This window comes from Gadus chalcogrammus, chromosome 16, assembly GCF_026213295.1.
Source record: "Gadus chalcogrammus isolate NIFS_2021 chromosome 16, NIFS_Gcha_1.0, whole genome shotgun sequence".
Taxonomy (NCBI): Eukaryota; Metazoa; Chordata; class Actinopteri; order Gadiformes; family Gadidae; genus Gadus; species Gadus chalcogrammus.
This window is the reverse complement of record NC_079427.1, coordinates 18985075-19010355: the sequence shown is the minus strand read 5'-3', so window position 1 is coordinate 19010355 and position 25281 is coordinate 18985075. Positions and strand designations below refer to the sequence as shown.

The 25281-nt window shown below is 42.5% G+C and overlaps 1 protein-coding gene across 4 annotated transcripts; it reads right to left on the bottom strand.

The window, feature by feature from the left end:
• Window positions 1-866: 866 nt before the first annotated feature.
• Window positions 867-25012, bottom strand: sacs (sacsin molecular chaperone). 4 transcript variants are annotated; one of them, XM_056611056.1, is made up of 12 exons: window positions 24911-25012; window positions 24680-24794; window positions 23440-23605; window positions 22360-22510; window positions 18677-18767; window positions 18502-18587; window positions 18028-18139; window positions 17787-17933; window positions 16067-17549; window positions 15634-15725; window positions 15067-15093; window positions 867-13742 (listed from the first exon to the last, which is right to left on the bottom strand). In XM_056611056.1, the coding sequence occupies exons 3-12, from the start codon at window positions 23460-23462 to the stop codon at window positions 2200-2202; spliced, it is 13755 nt and encodes a 4584-aa protein (XP_056467031.1). In that variant the 5' UTR covers window positions 23463-23605; window positions 24680-24794; window positions 24911-25012; the 3' UTR covers window positions 867-2199. The 4 variants fall into 4 exon arrangements, with proteins under 4 accessions (XP_056467031.1, XP_056467032.1, XP_056467033.1 ...); XM_056611057.1 differs by having other exon boundaries at window positions 23440-23552; XM_056611058.1 differs by lacking the exons at window positions 15067-15093; window positions 24680-24794; window positions 24911-25012 and having other exon boundaries at window positions 23440-24669.
• Window positions 25013-25281: the final 269 nt, after the last annotated feature.

Sequence of the window (25281 nt, the reverse complement as noted above, 5' to 3'; positions counted from 1 at the left end):
CTGATATGTAGTTGATATGTAGTTTAAAGTGTAATTTCGGTGAAAATTTAACCCAGGGTCTTTTTCGGCATGAATCCAATAAAATATGCCCTTCAGACACTTTTTTTTATTAATACTCGAGAATAGAGCTTGCCCAAAGATGCCCGGAGCAATGTAAAAGCCCAAATGGCTTCCATGTTATTGGCTAGGGGCAGTGGGGCACAGCGAACGCTTCCAAATCGGCATTTTCGATCCACTTATAGGCTATTGCTGAAAGTAGCACCAAACCTCTGCAGTAGCATGTTTAGGGTCCCTACACATAAAAAAAACTTAGTTAGCGTACCGGGAGTTTATTAAAAAAGACATGTTCGCTGTGCCCCTAGCCAATAACATGGAAGCCATTTGGGCTGTTACATTGCTCCGGGCAACTTTGGGCAAGCTATATACTCCATTATCAATGAAAAAAAGTGTCTGGAGGGCATATTTTATTGGATTCATGCCGAAAAAGACCCTGGGTTAAATTTTCACCGAAATTACACTTTAAACTACATATCAACTACATATCTGAGGGAAAGCTCACTTAAGTGTAACACGACGCCACCATGTGGAACTAGCCAACCGTGCCCCCCCAGAGATAAAATTGGTCATTAGCGTGTTAATACATAAGTAGTTACAATAATGGCCTCATTATTCCATTGCAGATTGTATGTTATGTCATTAATTAATTCGCTGGAAAATAAAATATTCTTAGGGATAAATTAATCAAGGTTTTGTTTCAAGAACCATAAGCTCCCCCCACTTTGCAACTCTTTTTTAGTCTTGTGTAAAAGGTAACTTTTCTCGGTTTCCCTCACCCTGAGAGATCACTGAGACAGTTGAATGAAGGAGGATTTATTAATTATGGCACAGTGTAAATCAGCAAATGACATACAATGTTTTCCATTGCTTATTTTAGTTTAACGGGTCTTCAAGGATACTTCCTCTGAGAGTCACATCAGAGTAGTTGTATTTATTGAGACCACAAGCACAGCATTTTCAGAAATGATTTGAGTTGCCACAGGTTTTTGTAGCCTTGAAAAACATCAATAGTAAAACAGTAAAAAATTAATTTTACAATTTCATGAGGATTGAAGTCATTAAAGGCCCGACAACAGAAATATGATTATGTGTTGGCAAAACTAAACCAATGAATGTACCCAAAAGTCATTGCACCAGTGGAAATTTCAATCTTACGTGCATGTATCGTAATATTCAGCTGTTGTACAGCTATTCTATGTTTTTTTTCTGGCCACACAATTGGTATTTACTGGGGGTCGCTAATACAAAATCTGACTTCTCTAAACTATGGGGGAAAACATAATAACACAATGGCCTCCTTGGGGGAGAACAGTTCTTCGACCATGGATGAAATGATACATGTATTATAAATACAGCTCAATATATGATCCTCTAACATAACAAACAATTTGGACTTGATGAAAAGGCAACTTTTTGCAGTTGAATTCTCGCTGGTTGCCAGGGTGATACAAATGCTAAACAGGGCTAGTAAAAGTGCTTTGTCAATTAACAAGCAGTAGGCTATGTTACAGAAAACATTTACAATGTTTACAGTGATGATAGGAAATCAACCATCAAAATATTAAATAATTAAAAGGTAAATATACAAACAAGTGTTTTGACATTTACACAATCCTAACCCTTATAGTGGCAATTCTTGATCTTTATAGAGAAGCAATAGCTTTGTCGCATTTTCTTTTTACAACTGTAAATAGAGTCAAGGGTCATCTGGGAGGTAAAATATACTTTTATAAAAACTAAAGTACAAAAAAAGCAGCAAAATGCCCTCAAACTGAGATCAAAGATATCCGACATTGGGACTTAGGTAAACAAATATATTGCTCAGCACAGGTATATGTACAGCATTTGCAGATTGCAGGTTTATAAATTCACAGACTACAGCAACACATAACATGAGACGGCTTCTTCATATGATTTCAGCAGCCATACATTTATACATTGTGCATAGGCCCCAACCTTATCGCCGTTCAGCCACTGCATATGTATCTTAAGCTGCCAGCTGGGATACTTGAATTTGCCTCAAAATAAAGAAGGTACTCTGTATTGTACACAATCTCTGATCTACCCTTTACGAGAGGTTAAATGCATAATGCCTCCATAACTTTCCATCCCTGTATTTTTAACAGCGGTATAGCGCCCACTTTATATTTTTTGCTGGACAAAAGTTTCAAGTTTAATGATAATCCGTGCAGTGCACTCCATCACTCTCATTGCTACCTCCGAGGTGAATCTGTCGTTGGGAATCTGTGGGAAGGGCAGCAGGTCGGGATAGCGGGTTCTGAGACTGTCTACACCATATCCCTCAAGGATTTGAACATCGTTGGTAAGACCAGTTAAGTTGGGGTTGTACTCTTCCACCTTCTGTGCCAGAGAGGTTGGTTTCACATCTTTGTCTGACTTTCCTCTAACCGCATAGTCAGCTGCTATCAGTGCTAGTTTTGTAGCCAGGTAGCATTTGAAGCACACCCACTCATTGGCGTTCTTATGAAGGTCATTCCTGGCTGCGGAAAAGTTTGCCCTTGCTTGCCTCAGCCACCTGCGGGCTTCTACAGGGTTTCCGACTGACTTGAATGTTGGGGGCACAAAGAAGCGATTTGAATGCGATGAACCTGCGAAGCTGGTTGGATAATGATCTCTGAATTGTTGCCTCTCTGACTTATGGCTGCCTGCCTCCTGGTTCCATGAGGTGTAGAATCTTTGGAACGAGAACTTTTCTGACTGGAAGCGTGTAGACGAGGTAGAGAAGGGCCTCCTGGAGGTCCTTTCTGTGTTTTGCTGATCACTTAAAGATTGCTTTTCCATCCTGGTGATCTCGCTCTGTAAGTGCTTGAACACCTCTGTGGCGATGTCAAGATTCTCTGCGTTTTTGTCTGGATGCCACTTGAGATACAATCGTCTTATCATTTTCTTCCTTTCCGTCTCCGGAAGCTTCCAAGCTTGCTCCACTACTAAGGTCACTTCTTTCAGAATTTCAGGCAACGTGTGAATCTTGATCTTTTTAGGGGAATGCTTTTGCGCACTGGGTCTCTGATTTTCCTTTCCAGGAAACAGAGGTGGTGTCATTCGGGGACTCGCTGAACGACTTGGGCTTGTTGGAGTTGACGGAGCACCGCTGTCTTTTACCTGAGAACTGTCATCATGTCTGGAGAATTTGTACAAGTCGAGGGAACTCACAACTTTGTACTCGCTATAGCCAATGTCAATCTGGAAACATTTCGAGCTATCATCTTCACCTTTTTCCACTTCTTGAACAATGATGGCATACGTGTATGTTGGCTGGTAGGACCCATAGATGTCTCCCCCCTCGGAGTCTACCAAGTACCCTACATACTCCCCTGGATAAAACACATTCATGGGGTCCATCAGGAGTATGTGATGTATCTCAGCTGGTATGGGTGTTCCAGGGAGGGGCAGCTCCAGTTTGGAGGGTTCTGTTGAATCATACTTTACACCAAGATTATCCAACTTCTCTGTGATTCTATAAATGTCGTTGCAACCTAGCATTGCGATCAGATAAGACGTGTCGGATATCAAATTGTCTGTGGCTGATTTCAGTGTCATGGCCAATGCCAAGAGAAAATTGATGTCCTTACTGTCTGAGTGTTGGATATAGAGGTGGATGACAGATGTCCCGTATCTCTTCAGAAATGCGAGCGTTTCACTGCGGCTGTGTGGAATGGGGCTGCATCCTTTGACTCGTAATGTTGTTTGGAGTTTCTCAAAACACGAGACCTTCAGTCCCTCGCAAAGTGCTTTACAGAGGCGTATGGCTTTTTCCTCATTCACAAGGAATGTATTGTCGTTCTCATGTTTCATGATTCTGATGAGTCCCGTAATGAACTGCTCTGAGGACAGTAATAGCTGTAGGCGACCTTGGAGAGAACAGAGGGCTCCAAACTGGCACATTTTAGGAGAATCTTCGTCTAATTGCTCTTCGAGGATGCTGCTTAGAAGTCTAGGCCTCAACTTCTGCGGGAGTAGCATGATCAGCTTTGTATGGAAAGAATGATCTTTGCCTAGATAGCACTGGCTCATATCTACGAGCATTTGAACACCAACATTACCCTGGATTCTGCTCTTGTAGTGTGGAGCATCATCAAATACTAAACTATTTGATTTTGCTAGTCTGCCGTCATGGCTTGGCAGATAAAAAGTAATGTCTTTGAGACTGTCCAGATCCTTGCGAATTTCCACTGGATCATTTTGGAGAGTTTTGAACAGTCCAGAGACAGCCCTTTTCACAGTTCTCATCTCATTGGGATCAAGCTGCTTGCCCTCAGAATTTCTATGAATGCGGCACAATACTTCAACATACTGTTTGGTTGATACAATATCTTCTGTGCCCAGAAGCTTGAACAGCTGATGAAAGGTGCCAAGCTCTAATGGTAGTTTGTATAAGTAGGGCTTGAAGTCAGATTCATTGTCCAGATTGATGACAACCTCCTCAGGTTTCAGTAGTTTCCAACCATCTTCAACCATAACAAACGACACCCCACGAAGCTGGTATCGGAAGTCTCGCTTGTCACCGCTTAGAAATTCATAGGTGGACCGTAAAACTTTGTTCCTTGTTTTCACCATGTCATCATCTGGATTGGAAATGTTGCAGATGTTCTTGCAGTTGCATATGACCTTGTCCAATGGTGGATCCAAGTTCACATTTAACATGGTAAGTACTTGGTCAAGTTGTTCTTGTCCAGTGAGTGTGCTGCCATCCTGGTCCTTTATGCTTGATGGTGTGGCCTTTTCTGGTAGAATTGGACAAGATGTCCAGAGCAAATGGATAACATCCGTTTGTTTGAATTTGGGATTCAATTGAGATCCACTGAATCGAATCAGAGGAAGCATGCCACTCATGTCTTGGTATTGTGAATGAAGAAAAATAAGTTCTGCAGGAGCTCTTTCAGAACACAAAAACTGAATCATCGACAGCTCTTTGAGGAAAGAACCAGCAAACAGATCTGTCCTGTCGTTGAAAATGTGATTCAGGAGAGCATCGACAATGACTTGCACCTTCTCTTTGGTCCAATTTTCTGTTTGTGCTTTGATGCTGACTTCTTTTGCAAACTGGAGAACTTGTTGCTGAGAAACAACATGCTTGAGTCCTATGTTTCTGAGAAATGTGATCCATGATGTGACAAATGTTGTCACATTTTTGGGCTTTGTTATTTGCTCAACCTTCTTGAAGAAGTCGTTAGGGATGAACGACTTGGTAGGGAGCATTACTTCAAACACGTGGATCGTCTTGTCATAAAATGTTTTGGTGGTCTTGAGTCTGTTTGTGTAGTCATAGATGAAAGCAAGTCCCTCTAGCTTGTCATAAAGCTGATCTTTGATTCCACATGATTCCTCCATTGACATGAGTCTCTCCTTCAAATAAACAATGTGTTCGATTTTTGCCTCATATGTAAGACTTTCAAACTTCGGCAGGAGATGTTTGAGGTAAACCTCCAAATCATCAATTGGGATACATCCAAGGAAACTGTACAGCTCCTTCAATTGTGGATTGTCTGCAAGAAAGGCGCATGCTGTTGTGTGAGCCCATTTATCCATGTCTGCGGTTGGTATGTTTTTTCCTAAAACATAGCAAGACCCATAGTTTGCGATGCTTATGTGTCTCCCACTGACTGATTTGAAACATGGAAGGAGTTTAAGACTTTGTACATCCTCCGGTGTGAGGTTAGCCAGGTTGCAATTAAAATACAACAGAAGAGCCTCAAAGTCCTTGTCATTCAGGCTGGCCGGTTTGAATGCTGACGTCTGAATCATGTATTCTACAGCTTTTAGAATGCTTGGTGGGTTATCAATGCTTGCTGTGTGCTTTGCCAGAAAAGGCATCATTGGGTTCTCTTTGACACAGATTTTGTTCACTGCAAGCTGAATGCAGCCTCCTTTCATTAATGTATGAAAGGCTTTGTCATTTTGGCCATGTGGAAAGATGGCGACATTTATCAAACTCAGGGGCAATAGCACATCGTGCTCTGGAATGACAAGTTTGTCTCTTGCCATGAATTTGATGCCAGGCAACAGTGCCCAGTCTTTTAGTATTTCAAGAACATTGTCGAAACTAGGTTTGCTATCAGCCTGTTCCTCCTTAACAGCAATGTTTTCGCTAATGAAGTGCCATGCACTTTTTAGCCAAGATTCACTTGCAAATCCATCTCTCCACTTCACAGGGATCCGTGTGCGATACTCTCTTGGAAGTACAGAGCAGAGTAGGTCACACAAACTACTGATATCAAAGGGCTTTGCCACACCAGCTTTCAACAAGAGGTCACTATACTTGATGTACAATGTGTTCATGAACATTTCTTTCCTTGATGAAATCAGCTCATGATGTCCTGTCAAGAACTTTGGTCTCTTGGAGTCAAACACCTGAAGCATGTTGTCCATAGTTAACAAAAGAGGCAATCCCTGGATTTGGATTCCGTCCACCTCAATCTCTTTGAAGCAGTAGTCCACAAGAAGTTTTAAACTGTGGAAAAGCTTGTAGTTGGACTGCTGGAGTCGACATGGGAGTTTCCCAATTTGGCACGATGAGTCTGGCGATGAGAATGTGTGGAGAAAGTTCCGGACATCCTCTGGAGTCACATAACTCACTGGAATTCCTGCATCTTCCAAACAAAGGTAAAGATCTGAAGTCTCATCACAACTGTGGACCAGGTGAAAGCCAATGTCTAGGAGTAATGTCTTCAGTCGATACACATTTTCAGCAACAGATTTCCTTGTAGAGATGTTGTACTCTGTAGTTTTCATGTGGTGAAGCTCATCTTGGAGCAAGTTGTCAAAATAGGCCCTGCCTTTGTTTGCAATGGACATGTTTACCCATGAGATGTAAATCACTGAGTGCATATCAGAATTGTCCATATGTGGGGTTCTGACCACAGGAAGCAGACGTTTCAGGTCAGCATGAATGCAGTTGTAGAGTGCTTTGACCAAACAATACCAATCTGGTTGTATGTCTACTCTGTTGACAGGAAAGAAGTACATGAATTTGCGCAATGTTTCTTTTACAACATGAATTGGTGTTGCTTGAATGACAGTCATGGTGGGGTCAGGACCTGGGAAGTATCTGCGCTTTAGCTGGACCAACAGTTCCACAAAGGCAGGTGCAATCAGGGATGTCATCAGGTTGTTGTTCCAGTCACTTCTTACTCCTACTCCATTGTCATCCCTCCATAGGTTTCTTCTCGCAGAGTCTAACGCAAAATGGCCATTGACGTGAAACGGTAATCCAGTCTCTAGTGAGAGTGGTAGAAAGCAGAAAGCTCTGTGGGGTTTTTTGTAGTTGTGGCTCACACATGCAGCTACACCTCCACGGGGAAATAGTGTTACGTCTTCATTTTTGTGGGCTGAGATGACACTTTTTGAGACCTTTTCCATGTTTGGGAACCCAGAGCGATTGCAGATCATCCATGTTGTCAAATTCCCTTCAGTGTCCTCTATATCCATTGTGTAGGTGATCTGTTGTACTGGAATAGCAGGAAGGGGCTTCTTTTTTGTCACACTGTCAACGACAGAGGCATGAAACTGTTTGCGTTTTAGGCGATCGCCGTCTGTTATTTTAGCTGCAACTGAGTATAAAACTTTGAGGTCACCCGTTGAATTTTGGATTTCACAGATCGATATTTTCTCCATGTGGTTCAGAAACATCAGAAGCTCGGCACCGTCGCTTTTCAGTTTGTCCAAAAGGTTTTGCACCATTCTGTCAGACGCAGGAACAGAGCTGATCTCAGATGACTTTGCCATCTCTTTTGAGCGTATGGGGAAGCGGAACATTGTGCTGCGTTCCAACTTAAAATGGTCTCCAAGGTAAAGACCAAGGACGTCTGAAAATTGAGATCTGAAGTCGGAGTCCAAATCCCTGAACATTCTTCCAGGACTTGCAGATGTTGCTCCAGGTGAAAATTGTGCATGTGGATCAAAGATACAGAGAATATCATTGTTTGAGATGAAGGAGGGGCAGTCTGTGATATGATAGACAGAATTGAATCCTATTCCATACTGTCCAGTTTTACCTGGATTGGCCTCTTTTGTCCCTCTTCCAAGGTTCTGTATACCTCTGACATCATCCTCTGTGAAAGGTTGATTGTTGAATACACAGAGTGATGGGCCTTGCATTGGCACCCACTTGTCGTCAAAGATTCTATCTGTTGGGTGGGTTCTTGGATCAAAGATGAAGTAAATCTCAGTTGCTTTTGCATCATCTGCATTTTGCAAAAGTTCTTTGAGCATTTCCTTCTCTGATGGATAAGCATTGAGTATACTTTTAATCCTGGTTGTAAGCTTCTCTTTCTGTCCAAACTCACTCCCAAGTGCAGTGAAACAAACATTAGAGGCATACCTCTCCAACGCCTTGTGACGTTTGGGAACTGCTCCTAATTTCACAGCGACTTCTCTCGGAATATCTCCATGACAGTACTTCACAGTGGTGTCCCTGACTTTAATCCATGGACAGTCGTTATAGCACAGGGATTTGGATGTCTGTAGTGTCAGATTAGAGTCAGGTAGAAGAATCTGGCTGTAATTAGTTTGGCAGAATTCTTGGCTTTTGTCACGGATCCAACTCCAAATTCCTTCACTAATGATTCTGCGAGAGAGCTGAAAGTTTTCCTCACTGAGTGCCCTTCGTCCACATTCTTGCCTTACTAGTTCAAGGACGGCAGAGAAGTCCTCAACTGTGAAGTTTGAATGAACGCCAACATTTTCAAAGAGTTCACGACAGCTGTTCCTGTACTTGTTTGGAAGCTGATACAGATATGGAGCTGCATCAAAATTCAGAGAGAAGGCAACTTTGGAAGGATTAACATATGTGTTCTCGACCAGAATGGAATTGAATGTTTTGAGATCCTCCACTATTTGCTCCTTTGAATTTTCCTCCTGTAGCATCTCCTCATGTAGGTACTTGTAACAGGCATTGGTTATGTTTTCCTGATACAGAGTGACACCATCAAATGACTTTGATAGTTCTTTCAGTTGACTGACAACTAGGGCCACGGTGGGCTTTCTGATCAATCCAAGAAAGTCTTTCACAGCCAAGGAGATTGGGCCACATCCTTTGAAAGATGGCGAGCTTTCATTAAGGATTGGCTTCATGAGACATACTGTGTCCTGATGTTCAGTAGTGAAGAGATCTCTAGCACAGAACATAGTTGTTGAGGAGAAGTTATTCCCATGCCATGGTAGTGAAAACCCTGCAGGTCTTGAAAGGAATGGAAGGAATGTTATGCCCTGAAGCTTTTCTGAAAGTTCAGCTGCTCTTGGGTCTTTCATCTTCATCTTCTCATCTATGAGACTCAGGAGTATACTGCTTCGGAAGCATGCAGCAACATGGTCATTTTCGTTCAGATCAGTCACAGACTCTGCACGTTCAACCAAGTCTTCCCATGAGAGATCATCCTTCACCATGCCCAGTTGCACTAGCTTAACTAAACACACTGGGTTCAGGTAGTCACTTGAAGTTCCTCCAGGAAACCTTCCATCACTTTTATTGTAAAGTTTAGCAACCCTTCCCTCTGGGTGGATGAGCCTTGAAGGCAAAACTAACTGTTCGGAGTCATCAGAGCACGGAATGCATGGAGTGACTTTGAGAATGGCTGCAAACTCATCCAGTTTTTCATTCAGTACATATTGCATTAGTGGATCTCTGAGCTCCTTTTCAATGTCTTGGATATTTGGAAAAAATACCTCAGGGAAGAACTGCTTCTCTGTGAGGGTGTTTTCCATCAACTTTCCTTTGCACCCTGCATCATCAAAACCCTCCTTCACCCAATCGGGCAATTCAACCGCACAGAGGTTTTGGGAGCCACTCATTTTGAGGTATTTGAAGAAGATCTTGAATGCAGCTGGTCCAATTTCTGGTCTGCAAAGTAATGTGTCATCAAGGAACCTGACGTATTGAATCGACACCCAGTTTTTTCCATCGGAAAACATCCTTGCAAGATCACTCTCACCTCCTTTGGCGATTTCCTGGTAGACTCCCTGACTGATTAGGGTGAAGTCATCATGCACAAGACTTGGATCAGGCCACGTTGCATAGTAATTGTAGTCAAGCAGTTCTCCGCTTTCTGCCATCGACCGTAGCATACTGAGTGATGCTAAGTATGCCTGGACAATCACATGTCTCATGAACACAGCATTCCAATGGCCTTTAGTGTCTGTCTTCCAGATCTCTTTGCGGTTCGAAGTCACAGCAAAGCAACCATTGATGTGGACTGGTAGGCCGGTCTTGATCCTCAGGGGTAGGTAGCAAAACACCTCCCCCACAGGGTTTGCGTGAATCTTGACTTTCCATTTCCGATTCTCCTCCTCGGAAAGTAGCACAGCCACCCCTCCGCAAGGAACGAGTCCGAGTCTTTTCCCACTCTCTCCCAGGGAAAACTTCAGTGCTTCAGTTGAATCCATGCATGAACAAATGAGCCAATTGGTGACGTCCACTGCCTTTTGGGGCATTTCATCTGTGAGTCTTCTGGTTTGGATTCCTTTGGCAGCCATCTCAAAGTACTGGTTTGGATCTTCCTCAGAGCCTCTGAAGAGCGGGGACTGGAGATCTACAATGCGCTTGAAGACATTGTGAAACTCCTCCACCATGATGCGTATGATGCACCCGGATTTGGGAACATCGGCAGGGACCCTGTTGGTGGCTGCTACCTTCTTCATCACTTTTGCAGCAGATTTCAAGATGCTCAGAGGTCCATATGAGGCTTTGCATGACCACACACTTTTGTTGATGCAGACCACATCTTGGGCCAAAGCAGGGTTTGGCTCTTCGTATTTCAGGTATTTCAATACCATTGTTCCAACATGCTGAGTGAACAAAATGAGACGGTGGCCGCATATGCTGAACTCATCAACAAGTGAATAGATGTCTGTGGTGTTGTAGTACATGGTGCTGATTTCACTTCCTGAAGCTTCCTGCTCTGTCCTGAATGGGAGCCTAAAGAGTGTCCCTTCGTATTTGTATGGAGATTCCTGCGCCAGTGGAAGTTGACAGTTGAATACATTGATGAATGGCTTGAATTGGTTTGGGAATTTTCTCAACCTTTTCTGTTGTTTACTCCAATTGATTTTGATCCCAGGATTTGACTTATCTGTAATGTGTTTGCTAATGTGGTTGATATTTGGATCAAACATGATCATGAATTCTCTGCTCATGATGATGGGGATATCAGTAATGTGATACACTGAATTGAAACCCAACCCAAATTTGCCCACTTTATCTGCTTCACATCTTTTCATTGAGCCACCCAACCTCGTTATGTTGAGGAAATCCGTATCAGAGAACACAGAATTGTTGAAGGACCACAAGGAGGGCCCGTGGCAAGCGATCATACCTGGGTCCAACAGGTTCTCTCGGATGTCAGTGTTCTTTCGCATGTCAATCAGGAAACTGCATTCTGTTGCATTTGCGTCATCAGCATTCTGGAGAAGCTCTTTGAAAATGTCTGCTACAGATGGGTATTCCTCAAGTATGTTTTTTATTCGCACCGTAAGGGGTTCACGCTGACCTGATTGCTCAAAGCCAAGGTTCTCTGGATTGATCAACCTTGTGCTCAGACATGGTACTTTTAACCACTCTGCCGTCTTCATGGGAATGTCATCATGCACTAATATGATAGGCTCTGATGCATCTTCAAGTAAGTCATTCAAATCATCCACTTTGATGTCACAGTAGGTGCATTCATGAATGGGCTTCATGGCCAGTTTACTTGGGTCCTTGTAACAAAGAATTGGCACATGCATGTCGATGCTGACCGGTATCTGATTGCTGTACAGCCACCTCAAAATGTTTATTAAAAGCAAAAGATCATGTTTGCTTTCTCCTTTGGTCATCTCTTCTTGGCACCTTTGTTGGACCGTGCGGATGACCTCAAACACATTGCTTGGCACAACCTCTTCAACTGAGCCACAGAACTTGAAGAGTTTGTGAAACTTCCTTATGGTCTTTGGTAATGAGTACAGGTAAGGCTGCAAATCCAGGTCAGGGATTGGCTTTAGGACTGTATGGCCAGGTGATGAGAAGGTTTTTCCTGTCCACACCCAATCAAAAGGCAATGATTTCATTGCTTCTCTCGCATCCTCAAGGTGAGCTTGCATGAAGCCGTAGATCTCAAACAGGATCTGTTGGAACTGATACCAATCCTCTGTTGTGAACGCTTGCGATTGATGCCAGTCATTCACAGCTTGTAGATGTTGTAGGACTTGGTCGACCTGAGGTTCTATGCATAGCTTCAGTGCTTTCTTCATACCTGCAGATGTGCGCTCAACATGTGCTACTGAAGATCCCACAAGAACTGCATGTGATATGTCACACATTTCAGATAGACGTCCAATATGACTTGTGTCTCCCATCCAAGCAAGAGATTTGGGGTAATTCAGTGGTCTTTCTTTGCAGACCGGAACCCATTTTAGCTTCAGCAATGTAGTCTGTGCTTCTGTAGACTTAACCAACTTAGTTTGTCTATTAAGTATTTGCAGAAGGGTTTGGGCTTTTTTCACAACAGAGTCCCACTCAGGTTCTTTGCCTCCCTGTAGCTCCTCTATCTTCTTTGCCACTTGGACAACATCTTTTTCAGTAAGCTGCACTTCATTTTTCAGTCCCAGCTGTCGGAGTGAATGGAGGATATCAGGTGAGGTTGTGAAGGTACTTGTGGGAAACCTGCTTTTTTCCTCCATGTAGAACAGATTCTGTAGAATCTCTAATTCAGGATCAAAGAGGTCTGTGGCCGAGATAGGTTTTCCCAGAGAAGAATGCATGAATTTTAGATTTGAGAGCCATCCAATCACAGAGGAGTTTTCATTTTTAAGAAAGGAAAGATGTTTAAGTGCCCAGAGCATGATTTTAGTAATTTCATCCTTAGAGTAGACTCCCTTCTCGATATCTTGAATAACAAGTCTGAAGAAATCACTTGTTTTCACTTGCTCTATTTTGGCCATCTTGACAAGGCGCATGGATGCCTCGTCATTGCAGCTCACAACATTTAGTGATAGCTTCACATCTGGTGGGTACTTGGCGGTGTGGTGTAAAGCCCTGGCTCCTCTCAGTGATGTAAATGTCGGGGTGCCTTTATCTGAGCAGGGCCCAACCTTCTCAAAAATGCTCAGTTCAATAAGCATGCACCTTTCCTTCTCAGTGATGTCAGCAAGCCCTGCCAGAAATTCTCTAAGCGCAACCTTTTCCTTGACTGAGAAGGAAGAAACTTGGTTTGCCACTCGCTTCATTGAAGATCTATCCATAATTTGAAGCAGGTAACTGGGTTTTGATGGATGGATGTAATTCTTTAGGAGGGGGTGTTGCAAGCATGGGTCCATCTTTTTTACCACAACTGCCCCAAGCTTTTTCATGATTTCAAGAAGGCTTTCAGAATGCAGGGCCCCCTCCTCATCTGTGAGGATAATGGGGGATGGGATTTTCAGTCGCAGGAGCTCCACATTATCATTGCTTTCCTCCAGTGGCACATTTGGAATCAAAGGCATGTCTTCAAACATGCTTAGGTCATCGGAAAAATGAATGTACAGATGCTTCCAAACCAGTTTTAGCCAAGAAAACGAAGGATGCTTCTTCTCTGGGTTAGCTGGTTCCCAGTTAACCGCAAAGTCTCTGGTCGGCCATGTTCTTGACAGGATCTCCTTAAGGAGTCGAGCCGATCTTTCAGGAGTCAGCACTGCTACCTGAGTGCAGGCCCTTCCTGTTAAAAAATAAAACAAATGTTTTTTTTAAATAATACAATCTCTCTCAGCCAGATTCTTAACTCTATTATTGTAGCACACACAAAACAGTTATTATACACGTCTCATACGAATGCTGTTAGGCTTGTTGTTAATATTGTCACACTGGGGCTGTTAACACTCCATCTATTTGGTGAAGACCTATGTTAGAAGGTTGCCTGGATGTTAGAGAAAACCTGGTGTTAGCTTGGATGCTTTAACATTGAGAACAACACTGATTTGACTCAAAGATTTATTGAAAAGTTAGTGTAATTTTTGTTTTAATGCTAATGCTATTAAAGAACATCAAATGAAAACTTAAGACTCTTCAACCTGGAGCCTATTTTCCGATCATTTTGGGTCCAAGGGACACATTTCTTTTGAGATTGGTCTGACCGACAACACTGCAGGCATTTTACTCGAAAACGATATGCCTTGAAATCTCTACGTCTTTTAAAAGTGCTTGTTTTTGTCACTGAAAGATTATATTATATCATTATGTGAGGATCCCTATAGAGAAATTATATTTTTCTTGAACTTTTGCTTGAACCCAGTCTGTTTCTTATGCGTCCAAACAAATCTCGCTCAAGTGACTCACTCTGAAACCTCGTTGTTGCAGGGTATTTCCCTATTGTCAATACAATTTAAACTCTCCTTCACACAAATCTTTTACAAAAAAGTAAACCATGCTTTCCGTAGTGCAGCAACTCAATTTGTGAGACACGGTGGGACACAATAACAAACAAACCATGATCAAGATCAAGGTTAAGGAATACTTGTATTTCTTTGTCAGGATCCTTTCCATAATGATAGAAAATAATCTGTCTGTCAGTGGCAAAAACAATCGATTTTAGCGGATGAACATTGACAGGCACTACTGCCCATAGGACGATATTGCTGCCCATTTTCTCAGATTACTTTTGCAGTATTCTCGCTCAATACTTCACCAATTTCCAAAAAAATTGGTCCTCATTTGTCGCTTCAACCCAAAAAGATCAGAAAATAGGTCCAGGTTTAAAAATCCAAGGTTTTCTTTTACGTATGAAAACAAACATGAAAACAGGACATTTAGACCAAAAAAACAATGCAGTTTTCTTGTTCCATTGAATTTGAAAATCAAAATGAGGTAAGAATGCTGAGTTCCTTCATGTCAAACTACTGTTGTAAGTAAAAGTTAAAATTAAGAATAGATTTTCTTTGCTTCTCCAATCAGTTTGTTTTGTTCATTATGTGATTGCCATTGTGTCCATTTTTAAAACACTGCATTGTTTTTTCTTTAGACACTTTACACCTTGGAATACCTACCAGTACACCCCCAAAGATATTGTGACACTGTAATTCAAATAACATTATTTTAGTATTTTGGCACTTTATTAATAAAGATAATATAACTATAAATTAACCAAATTTTATTATCTGAATGAAGAATTGGTAATGATTTACGTATGCTATCAGTGAATATGTCGAGTATACTTTAACTAACAGCGTATATTATAAATGTTCCATCTTTATATTATTAAGTAAGTCGATACACACTAGGTGCAGCTCAAAACCTCCAGATAGATGTTTAATTTCCGCATATTTTGTCCCTTTGTCTCTGGCAGTATAGCCTCTTTGGCATTATTACAGATGAGTGTAGATGATTTGCCAGCTGATCTACCGTGTGCCTTCACCATCTCAAACTTATTTACTTTTACAGAGAGATTTAACTTGTTTTGGCTCACTGCAGGAGAGTCAAGTGGAGTGTGGTTTTAAAAATGAAGGGTTTTAGAGGATTTATTTGTTTTCTTGTTTGGTCTGAAGTCCCTTTGGATCCACATTATCGAGGAGACCTATGTTATTATGATAGAGATGCGATATATTTAACATTACCTCTACTTTTGGCTGCGTTCTTCAGACTGTCCATTACTGTGGGACTAATGCTCGCCAAGATAAATCGGTTGTCCAGTCCTGGAAACAGAGCTCTGAAAATAAAGAACAAAAAACATATGCAATAATTTTAAGATATAAATTACATAACCAAATATATTATATGTTATGTTCCTAACATACAAACAATAACATTTCTTAAACAATGCTATTCTCAAAATACAGTTTTAGCCCTATCAGATGATATCAAGAAGATCTGTTTGTTTTTCTTGACCATTTAATTTCTTATTTGAGGCAATATATTTTCTTTTGTTTAAATTACATAAATTCAGTCTGGTACAGAATATATTAACCAAGAATGTATCCCTAAATGTAGATAATTTTTTATTCAATTAATTTGACATTATTCATTGACAACATGTAATAACTTGTGTACCTGGGGTAGTCATCAGATGCAACATAAACTGCATCCTTTTCACTGATGGAGGAGGAAAACATCACAAACGTCTCATCTTGTAGTGGGAGTAGCTCCAGCCCAATGAGGTCCCCGTAGCAACTGTCACTCAGCACAAACTCCAGAAGCAGTAGCTTCTCCTGGGCTGGGCCTTTGTGTTTGGACTTCCGGATCACCTGCCTCACCAAGTGAGGGCTCACCTTCCTCACCTCGCTGGGACGAGACACATGTGTAGCCAACACTGCATCGATGGCAGCGGGCACCGCGGCCACCTGCATTCCCGTGCTCTGAAGGTAGCTGATCACCGCGTCCGAGACGTTGTTTCCTGAGTCCAGCTCCGAGAAGACAACCTCGTCTGCCCGTATCCAGCTCTGACTCAGGGAGTAGATGACCTGCTGCTGCAGCAGCTCCTGGAGCAAAGGCTGGAGGATGGGCTTCCAGCGGGCCTTGACTCGGTGGGGATCCGGCCAGGCTAGGTACGTCTCTTTAGGGGAGAGGGGAAAGTCTTGGTCTTTCTTTATCTGTACCCTTCTAATGACTTCCATGATGAGCGTGAAGTAAGCCCTGGGAATGATGTTCACGATGAGCAGCTCGTTCCACAGGGCTGCCGGGTCCCTCCACTGGTCCACCTCGCGCCACTTGATGCTCCGACGGTTGTCCGTGAGGCCGAAGAAGCCGCTGACGTGCACCGGCAGGCCGGTCACACTCTCCTCCCCGGGGGGCAGAGGGAGGAAGCAGAAGGCTCGCCCTTCGAAACCGGAGGAGGCCCCTTCCTCTTCCTTGATTACGGTCAGAGGCAGCGCGATGCCGACGGCAGGGATGAACTTCAGGTCTTCTGCCAGAGAGTCCAGCTCCGTGGACATCCCTCGTCCCCCGACCCCGTTACAGACCAGCCAGGTGGTCCTCTGGGTCTCCTTGACCATCTCGTCCTGCGTTTCAATGTTCAGCTGGTACGTGGCACACGTGATGGTGGAGCTGGGCACCCCATTGCTGTAGCAGTCTATGGCCTGGCTCAGCGTCTTCAAGGAGTTTGGCTTCTCTGACTTATCATCCGCATTCTCCATGGCGGTGACCTGAAATAGCATTCGCTCCGTGCCGTCTGACTCGCGGATGTGTAGAGACACCTTCTGGACACTCTTGAGGAAGAGCAGCACGGTGTCTGCGTCGGCTTTGAAGGAATCAAAGAGCTCAAGGATCTTCTCTTTGTTGTAGATGTTACTGCTGAGCTGCGAGGGTTTCATGCGAAGCGGGAAGCGGAAGAGTGTTCCGGGAAAGCTGCCGTCCTTGATGGCTTTCTCAGAGCTCCCGAATATTCCAAAGTAAGGTGCAAACTGGTCAGCGAGTTCGGTCACCTCTTTAATGTCTGTCTTTAGATTCCAGCACTGGCCTGACTCATGCACTCCGAACAGGGTCTGGTGTGGGTCCAACATGCCGATCTGTTCGCTACTGAAGATACTGGGAACATCTGAAAGATTGAGAGAAAATATAAAACAATACCATAGTACCATACCATGACCTTCCGTACATTTTCCATCTGAATTATTGTCTGTATTAATTAATATGGCATAATCTAATCATAACCAATGCCAGGTATGAAATTGGTTAATCTTCAGTTGCTACAGGTTGATATTGGAAACTAACTGAGAAGAAGGCATATGAATGAACATTGGATCATACATTTACATGACTGTACAACTCTCACCTGTAATATGGTAGACGGAGTTGAAGCCAATGCCAAATCGGCCTACTTTCAATGGATCTTCTCTCTTCCTGCTTCTGGCAATCTCCTGAATTCCGTTCCAATCTTCTCCCGTAAACACTGCATCGTTGTACACATACAAAGCTGGGCCTGCAATTAATATAACAGTGTAAGTACAAGCCACATTCTGAAAATATACATATTTTTTAAATGCACTTGTGATTATATGACACTGATAGCATACCTTGATATTGAGCCATATCAGGTGACCACAGTGATTCCACTCCATACTCTGTCTCATCAAACATGAACTTGACCTCTGTTGCTCCAGCATCCTCTGCATTCTGAATCAATTCCTAAGGAATTCAAAGAACAGCTTCACACCAGGCAGTTCATACCATGCTGAAATGGTAGCAATGGATTTGGTGAACTGATGATGTGTCTTCTGTGGTAGGCTCTGGTAATCTGGTAGGTAAGGATATTGTTATAATTATACGTGTTAACAAACCATTGTATGCAAGATGTGAACAAATAGACCTTTGCTCTAGGAAAATTAATTCCAACCAAAACAGCTGGTCAGAGTTGAACACCATGTGCTTGTTGTTTAAGGTTCCAATTGACTTAGTGTTTAGAAAAAGAAACAACAATATAATAATTGGTTAATCTACATAATTTCCAAAACGATTAACTCAAAAATGATTTAGTGCTTCATACTCACTTTAAGAATCTGTCCACCTTCTGGATACCTTCTCAGGATGTCTTTCAAGAATTCCACCAGTGGGGGTGTTGTCTGGCCAAACCTCCCTGTAGAGAGAGCAAGCTTAGCAGGTTAGGCATCGCATTGCAGCAAGTCATCTTTCTGAGCAGGACGACGTTCCGAGTGTGGTACGGACCTCCTCCCTTCAGACCCATTCCTTCTAGCGTGACGGAAACTTCTGGACTCCCAGGTAGCAGAAGGGTCCCAATCTGGATACCATCATCCAACTATAACAAGAGATGAGACCAAAAAAGAGGAGAAGGAGAGGGAAAGAGAGAGGGAGAGGGGTAAACTTGTTTACAGATGGCATCTTTTATCACATCATATATACAATTACATACTTAGGGATCGGATGTTTTATGAATAGAGTTTGCTAACATAACGTCCTATATCTATTTCCTGATTTATTTTTAAGGAGGGGGAGCCCTCACCTTTCAGTCACCTGACTTGGAGAAGGCTTGCCTTTTTGTTTTTTGCTGAAATTAAAATTTGTCCTATCTTTGCAACAGAAATATTGCATGAAATTTTTAGAAGATTGGCATATTGAAGTATCCAACACATTACATTTCAGAAGATAAGCTTTTTTTGCTGAAGTTATGAAACATCTACATATCTCTCAACCTATGTTAAAGCTTTCTGTTTGACTCTAAGTACTCCACTGACATATCTAGTTTCGTGGATAATGCGGCACCAACTCTGGAGGATCAGAATATATGGGAGCCCATGCTCTCAGTGGACGATCCACTGTATCAGGCTCTTCTGGACTCTGAACAGGAGGAACATAGAGACAAAAACAATGCCTTCTAGATCTTTCTGGATGTAAGCTTTGAGGAAGTTAGTAAAATAGCCTCTTCCAACCCCTCATCAATTTGGTAGTGGCCAATGGCTCCTCCCCTACAAATCTGGTCCATTAGGACCAACTTATCTAACTGGACTCAGAATTCCTCCAAACGTTAATTGAGTCTGAGGAGAACAAAGAGGTGGAGATGGATGCAACGCCAAAGGAGGCTACATCTGTTTGATTCATGGTGCAAGCAGAAACAGTACCGGCCTCCTACTGACCTATAAGATCACTGTTTATATGCTGCCAAAGTGGATTGACCCTAATAATAAATATAACACATCATAATTCGCACAAACACACACACACACCAATCCAAGCAAACCAAACTAACATAAAATGTAGACACAATGATACATAACGTTAAGTTTCTCTTATAGGGTCGATACAGTAGCATCATTAGACTGCACCAGCACCGGGCCTTGCTGCTGCTGCTGTGTTTTTGTTTTTGGCTCTCAGAAATTAAAGCCTCTCATCTGCACTGTCACCCTCTGCGCTCAGCACTTCTGCCAAGTGAACGCGCTGGCTGGCAGAATGGCCCATGCACAAAAGTTCCTCTCATCATCATAATGATTGTCATGCTTTTCAAATGGATGCCCACATGGCATTCAATAATTTGGGCAAAACAGATCTTATAATTTTAATTTGATTCGATTGAACATTAGTTTAACTATCAGTGGAACTTGATATGCATTCGCCTATCTGCAGAACTGATTGACATATGCAGATCCCATATGTTATACACATGTTTGACACTTTAAATCTTTTGTGTTTTGGGTTACGTCTGCGATCAAATGTATACTGATTGTGAGGTGAGCATTTGTAATTTGTAAAAGATTTGCGTTATGCAATCTGTCAGTGATAAATCAATATGACCTTTTCCCCATTAAGATATTAAGCATTTAAGATATCTTAAGAGCATGCTGCGACTCAGTTGTTGTTCTGTACAGTGAGGAATGGGTTTGAAACACAAGGGGAACAGATCAGCTCGTTACTGCAGTCCAGGGTCCACTAAAGCATCACGTTGCGGGGCTAAGTACAGATGCTGGCACGCTGCCACCCTGCATTTGAAGTGCACTTCCATTCTTAAATAACATTTCTATGGGATTCACTGCAACACACAGCCATCAATGCGGTGGTTTGTGGTTCATCTAAAACATGATTCTCTCCCTGTATTTCGAAAAAAGGACAGCACAGTGCTGGGCTGTCCTTGTGTCCTGGTCTTTTTTAAGCGGGTGAATCACAAGGCTGGCTGTTGTAGTGGGTATTTTTCCCCCGGGGTCTAGGTCTGCTGCTATGTTCCTGTGAGCTTAGAGGATCATTCAGAAGCAATGTGTAGGCGTGGTGTGCTGCTAATTTTACAAACATGAGTTACGAAGGGCTTACGGCCCGCAGGGGCCACCTGTTCGTGTCCTTCAGCCTAGCCCAGAGACACGGAGATCAGTCCATGTCCTATCAGGGCCATAACATAAACAACCACAAAATAGACAGCCTAGGCAACCACAGATCCACTCTATAGCTCTGACGGAGAAAAAACTTGAGAACAAGTTTAAGCACAGTCAAGCAGATGAAGCAAAGGCTGGATTTAATTGTATAATACTTGTATTGCCGTTATAGCCCAAAATAGAAAACCAAACATGTCATTTTTCAACAAGTATCGTTCATGTAGCATTATTCCTCTTTGGAAGTTCCTCATTATAAGTTCTTAAAACATAATTAAGGTCTGTTTTTTGCCTCGGTCAGCAGATTAAATTGTGACAGTAAACAGACATTGTTTGGTTTCCTGAACAGCTTGACAGCAAAACATACAGTGGAAATCTTTTTTCGATCGATAGTTAAGTAGACATAGACAGCATATACCCACAGACCGATAAAGAGTCAAACATGGTGTCTTGTTCCCAACATTTCCTTCAATATTGAATTAACCGTAATGAAGGGAGTGGAATGGGACACTAAAGATATTCAACAATCCGTGTCATGAGATCCATTTAAATATCTTGCCACAAAATGAAAACAACAACCCATAATGCGGCATTTAGCTTGGGATACAATTCCTTCAGTCTACACTCTTGAATTCTAAAACCTAGAAATTGCAGTGGAGAAATGGAGCTATGGCATGACGTCAGTGCAGTATAGCTATCCCAATACATACACGTGACCAAGCGATGAACCAAAGAGCACATTATGGAGGATAATAGTAGAAGACAAAAACTATGGAAACTAGGAACTCAAACTGTCTAAAAATAGACGCTAATAAACTCAGTAGGAAGGATTTTTTCCCCCAAGAAGTTGGAATCTGATTTGTCCCAAAGACAGGGATTACAATGATGCTTAATACATTTCAATGAAATGCATTGCAAGGGGAGACGGTTATGTTTTTATTTGAAGGGGCAGAGCTAAAATCTATTTTGTGTGTGTTTTGGACGGGGTAATATGTCTTATATGATCTTCAACAAAGTAATAGATACAATTTTGTTAGTAAAATACCAATACAAAAAATAAAAAAATTAATTAAAGATTTTAGTAACAAACTTGTATCTGACGACAAGTTTGTTAATGTTGTCCTCTGCTCTGAACTTCAGTTGTGTCCTTTTTTGTGCAGAGTCTCTGAAAAGACACTTCGACTTTACAACGTACTAGAGACACCGGTCGCAAGGTGTGTGTAAACGTGTGGAGCTCCGTCCGGGCAGCTGTGGATTTTGATGTCCGTGTCCGAGAGGGTTAAGCTTCTCACACACTTAGGAGTATCCTATAACACCTATAACGGTGTGGCACATTTATAGGCCACACAATATCTTATATCGCTCATTATAACGTTCATACACAATTACAGCTCTAGCTTAAAAAACAAAAGTATCACAGGGTTGCCTTGCGTCGTAAGATCTCCCGGCCCAAAACGCCTTTTTTAAATGTACTTTTAATTCAAGCTGATAGGGGGGTTAAATGACACTTTAGTACACCCAATTCCTACTTCTTACCGCTCTTCCGTTGTGAACCAGCCGCTGCTCTGTGACAGGCAGGTCGGTCTCCTCATAGAGGCGTTGCTTCACATCTCCCACAGATGTGGAGTGGGACAGGCAGTAGGACCTGCATCCCATGTACTCATGACGCACTGTCACCCTGGGCCACCTGGGAACACACACACGTGCAAAGAAAACTCCCTTAAGAATTTTGAGATAAATGGGATCTAAAGCTACTGGGTTCTATCCCCTATGTCCATGACATATCTGGAGGGATTCTTGAGCAAATACCTAGCAAGCTTAAAGACTTGTATCTCAATTCACAGCAGGTCGCTTTGGATGAAAAAGTCTGCAAAATGATACACTAGATCAAATAGAAGAAAAAAAGCTAGATCACATAGTAATGAATGAATATTGCTTATACCACTTACCTTGATTTATATAAATGAACAGTCAAATGAATTACATCACCAGTATTGCTTACATTATATATTTTGGGTTAGGTTTGGATGCAGTTTTAAGAATGCACCTTAGGCACATTAGTTGCATAGGCTATATAACCATGTATATAGCCCAATACATGTTTATGTATTGGGCTATATATTTTAGTTTTTTAATTAAGCATCTACCTCCAACACAACAATTGATTGCCATAGTATCCATCTCTTTCAATGGCTGGATCTGCTTCTACTTCCAGGAACACCCTTTATGTCTCAGATACTTTGTCAAGACCATTAGAGCTGAAGAGTAATAACTTTAGGCAGACCACCGCCCCAGAAGGCTCCACCACTGGCATGGTAGGTGTGGATCTACGAAGAACCATATAGGCCTACATAGTGAATACAGTTCGCAAAACGGAAAACTGTTGTGCTGGCATGCTATAGACATATTATAGACATGCTATAGAAATATAGCCTTATTAAAGCTTTTTTTCCACGACCTAGCCTACTAGCATCAACATTGCAATAGCATTACCCGCATACAGCAGGTGTCCGGATGGATGGAGAACTGTTTACCGTTCACGGTTAGACCGACCAAGCATTTACTTTGCTTATGATGCTTCCGTTGAGTCACCGTGGATCACAAGTCCTAACTCACCAGGGGTCCGGACAGCAGGCCATGTCTTAACTCTTCTCTATGTCCCCGGGTACCGCGTCATTGGACCGCTTCTGTCCTGCACCGAGCGCAGGCCAACTCCACCCAGAGAACCACTGTGGCGAATCAAAGAGTCGTCACGTTTCATTCAAACACTGCTGGTGCTGTCCTGGGAATGGATGAACAGGGTAAACAACAAGCGTTGGAGTGTCTACTGCGCAGCACCGGTCGAGCCATAACTACTGCGTTAATACGCTGCTTGGCTTCATTCCTCTTGTTTTGTTCAGCCTCTTTAAGAGTGTTATCCCTTGTATCCAGCAGATAGCCGACCCGGCACACCACAACGGTCCTCCTACACGTTGAGCGTATTAGATTAGCCTCGCTATTATTGTGGTCGTTCACATTTTTGAGAGAAATAGTGACTTTATTGTCTTATTGTATTAATTCGATAAGGCAACGGTCTATGTCACTATGAACTACACTGCGAGATAGAGAGAGGGGCTCGCTCCTCGCTCACTGGTTGGGTGGACGATGCGAGGCTATGAACTCTGGGACGTGTAGTCCTAGAACCCATAATACGATTGGACGCATGTTGAGAAGTCTCATAGGCAAACCATTGCGCAAATCAGCTTCGTCCTTCAAAATCTACAACATTTCTAGAAATATCGCAGCAAAAAAGGTTTTTTTTTCCAGCAGTTATCTGACTGCAGCTCTAACCCTTTTAACCTGTATTGAAGAAAGAAGAATTGTGTGAACTTTACTGAGGAATGGTTTTCTTTGTTATCAAATGTAATTGTCACAAAAAAAGTGTTTGTTGAATATTAAGCCATGCCGTTCAATAGGTTTCCATTGCCATGTTATTGTATGTTTCATTGTGTTCTCTATATGGGCCTATGTAACATGAGCCTATGTGTGCGCACTCATCTGATCCAGATAGGCCAACTTTACACTACCAAGTAGAATGACATCATCATATTAAAGTCAAGGACTTTTAGCAATGCACATCATACAACAGCACAATCAAGTCACAAGTCCTCTAACGCTTACTAAACCAATTACTTTTCATAAGACCGTCATCTGAGGACAAATCGGCAGGCTGCAATACACTGAGCTTCGCATCAACATTGCTGATGATGAGACACGATATCAAGGGTCATACACAATATAACAAAGTCAAAGCATCGCAGGGCGTGCAAATTCGCCACAGACAAAGATGCCGCAGTGATCAGAGAAGTCTACTTACAGGGGGGGACCGCCGTCAGCATCCTCGCTCACGCACAGTGCGGCATCTCTGTTCTGTCCTCTTCCCGGAGAGACCCTCTCACACCCACCACCAAGTGCGTAGCTTCAATTGCACCCTGTCAGCAGAAAGCAGTGTCCTCACATGACCGTAAACACAGTCGATATCATCATCACCATTATTATCATCATCATCATTATGAATCATACTTGATTATCTATTCATGAAACGCACCCCACAAATGAATTGTCCACGGGTGGTCCCTTAACGCTCTTCAACTCGGTGTGTGTGTCTGCTGCAGTTTCAGCAGGTTGAGGTTCACGGCTCTTAAAGCAACAGTAGTAACGGCGGATGCGGGATAGAGAACACAGCGGCAGTGTGGGATCTGCTGCAGCTCATATTGTAATATTCAGAGACCAGTGGAGGATAAGGTGTTGCTTTACGGGTGCCTTGGCCTTTAAACGATGCGCACAAACTGTATTCCAAATACCTATTTTACTCAGGATTGTAGACAGTTCAACCAAAGGTACCGTACAGACCTAAAGGCCTGTAACAGAGGACGTCTGGTTTAATGTCACAACATAAAAAAAAAACATGGTAAACGC

Coding starts and splice junctions, on each gene's coding strand:
- sacs (XM_056611056.1), bottom strand. CDS start 23,462: ATGGCCTGCTGTCCGGACCCCTG. Junction 18,768..22,359: donor TGGTTCACAACGGAAGAGCG/GTAAGAAGTAGG, acceptor CTCTTGTTATAG/TTGGATGATGGTATCCAGAT. Junction 17,550..17,786: donor CTCCGTCTACCATATTACAG/GTGAGAGTTGTA, acceptor TCAATCTTTCAG/ATGTTCCCAGTATCTTCAGT.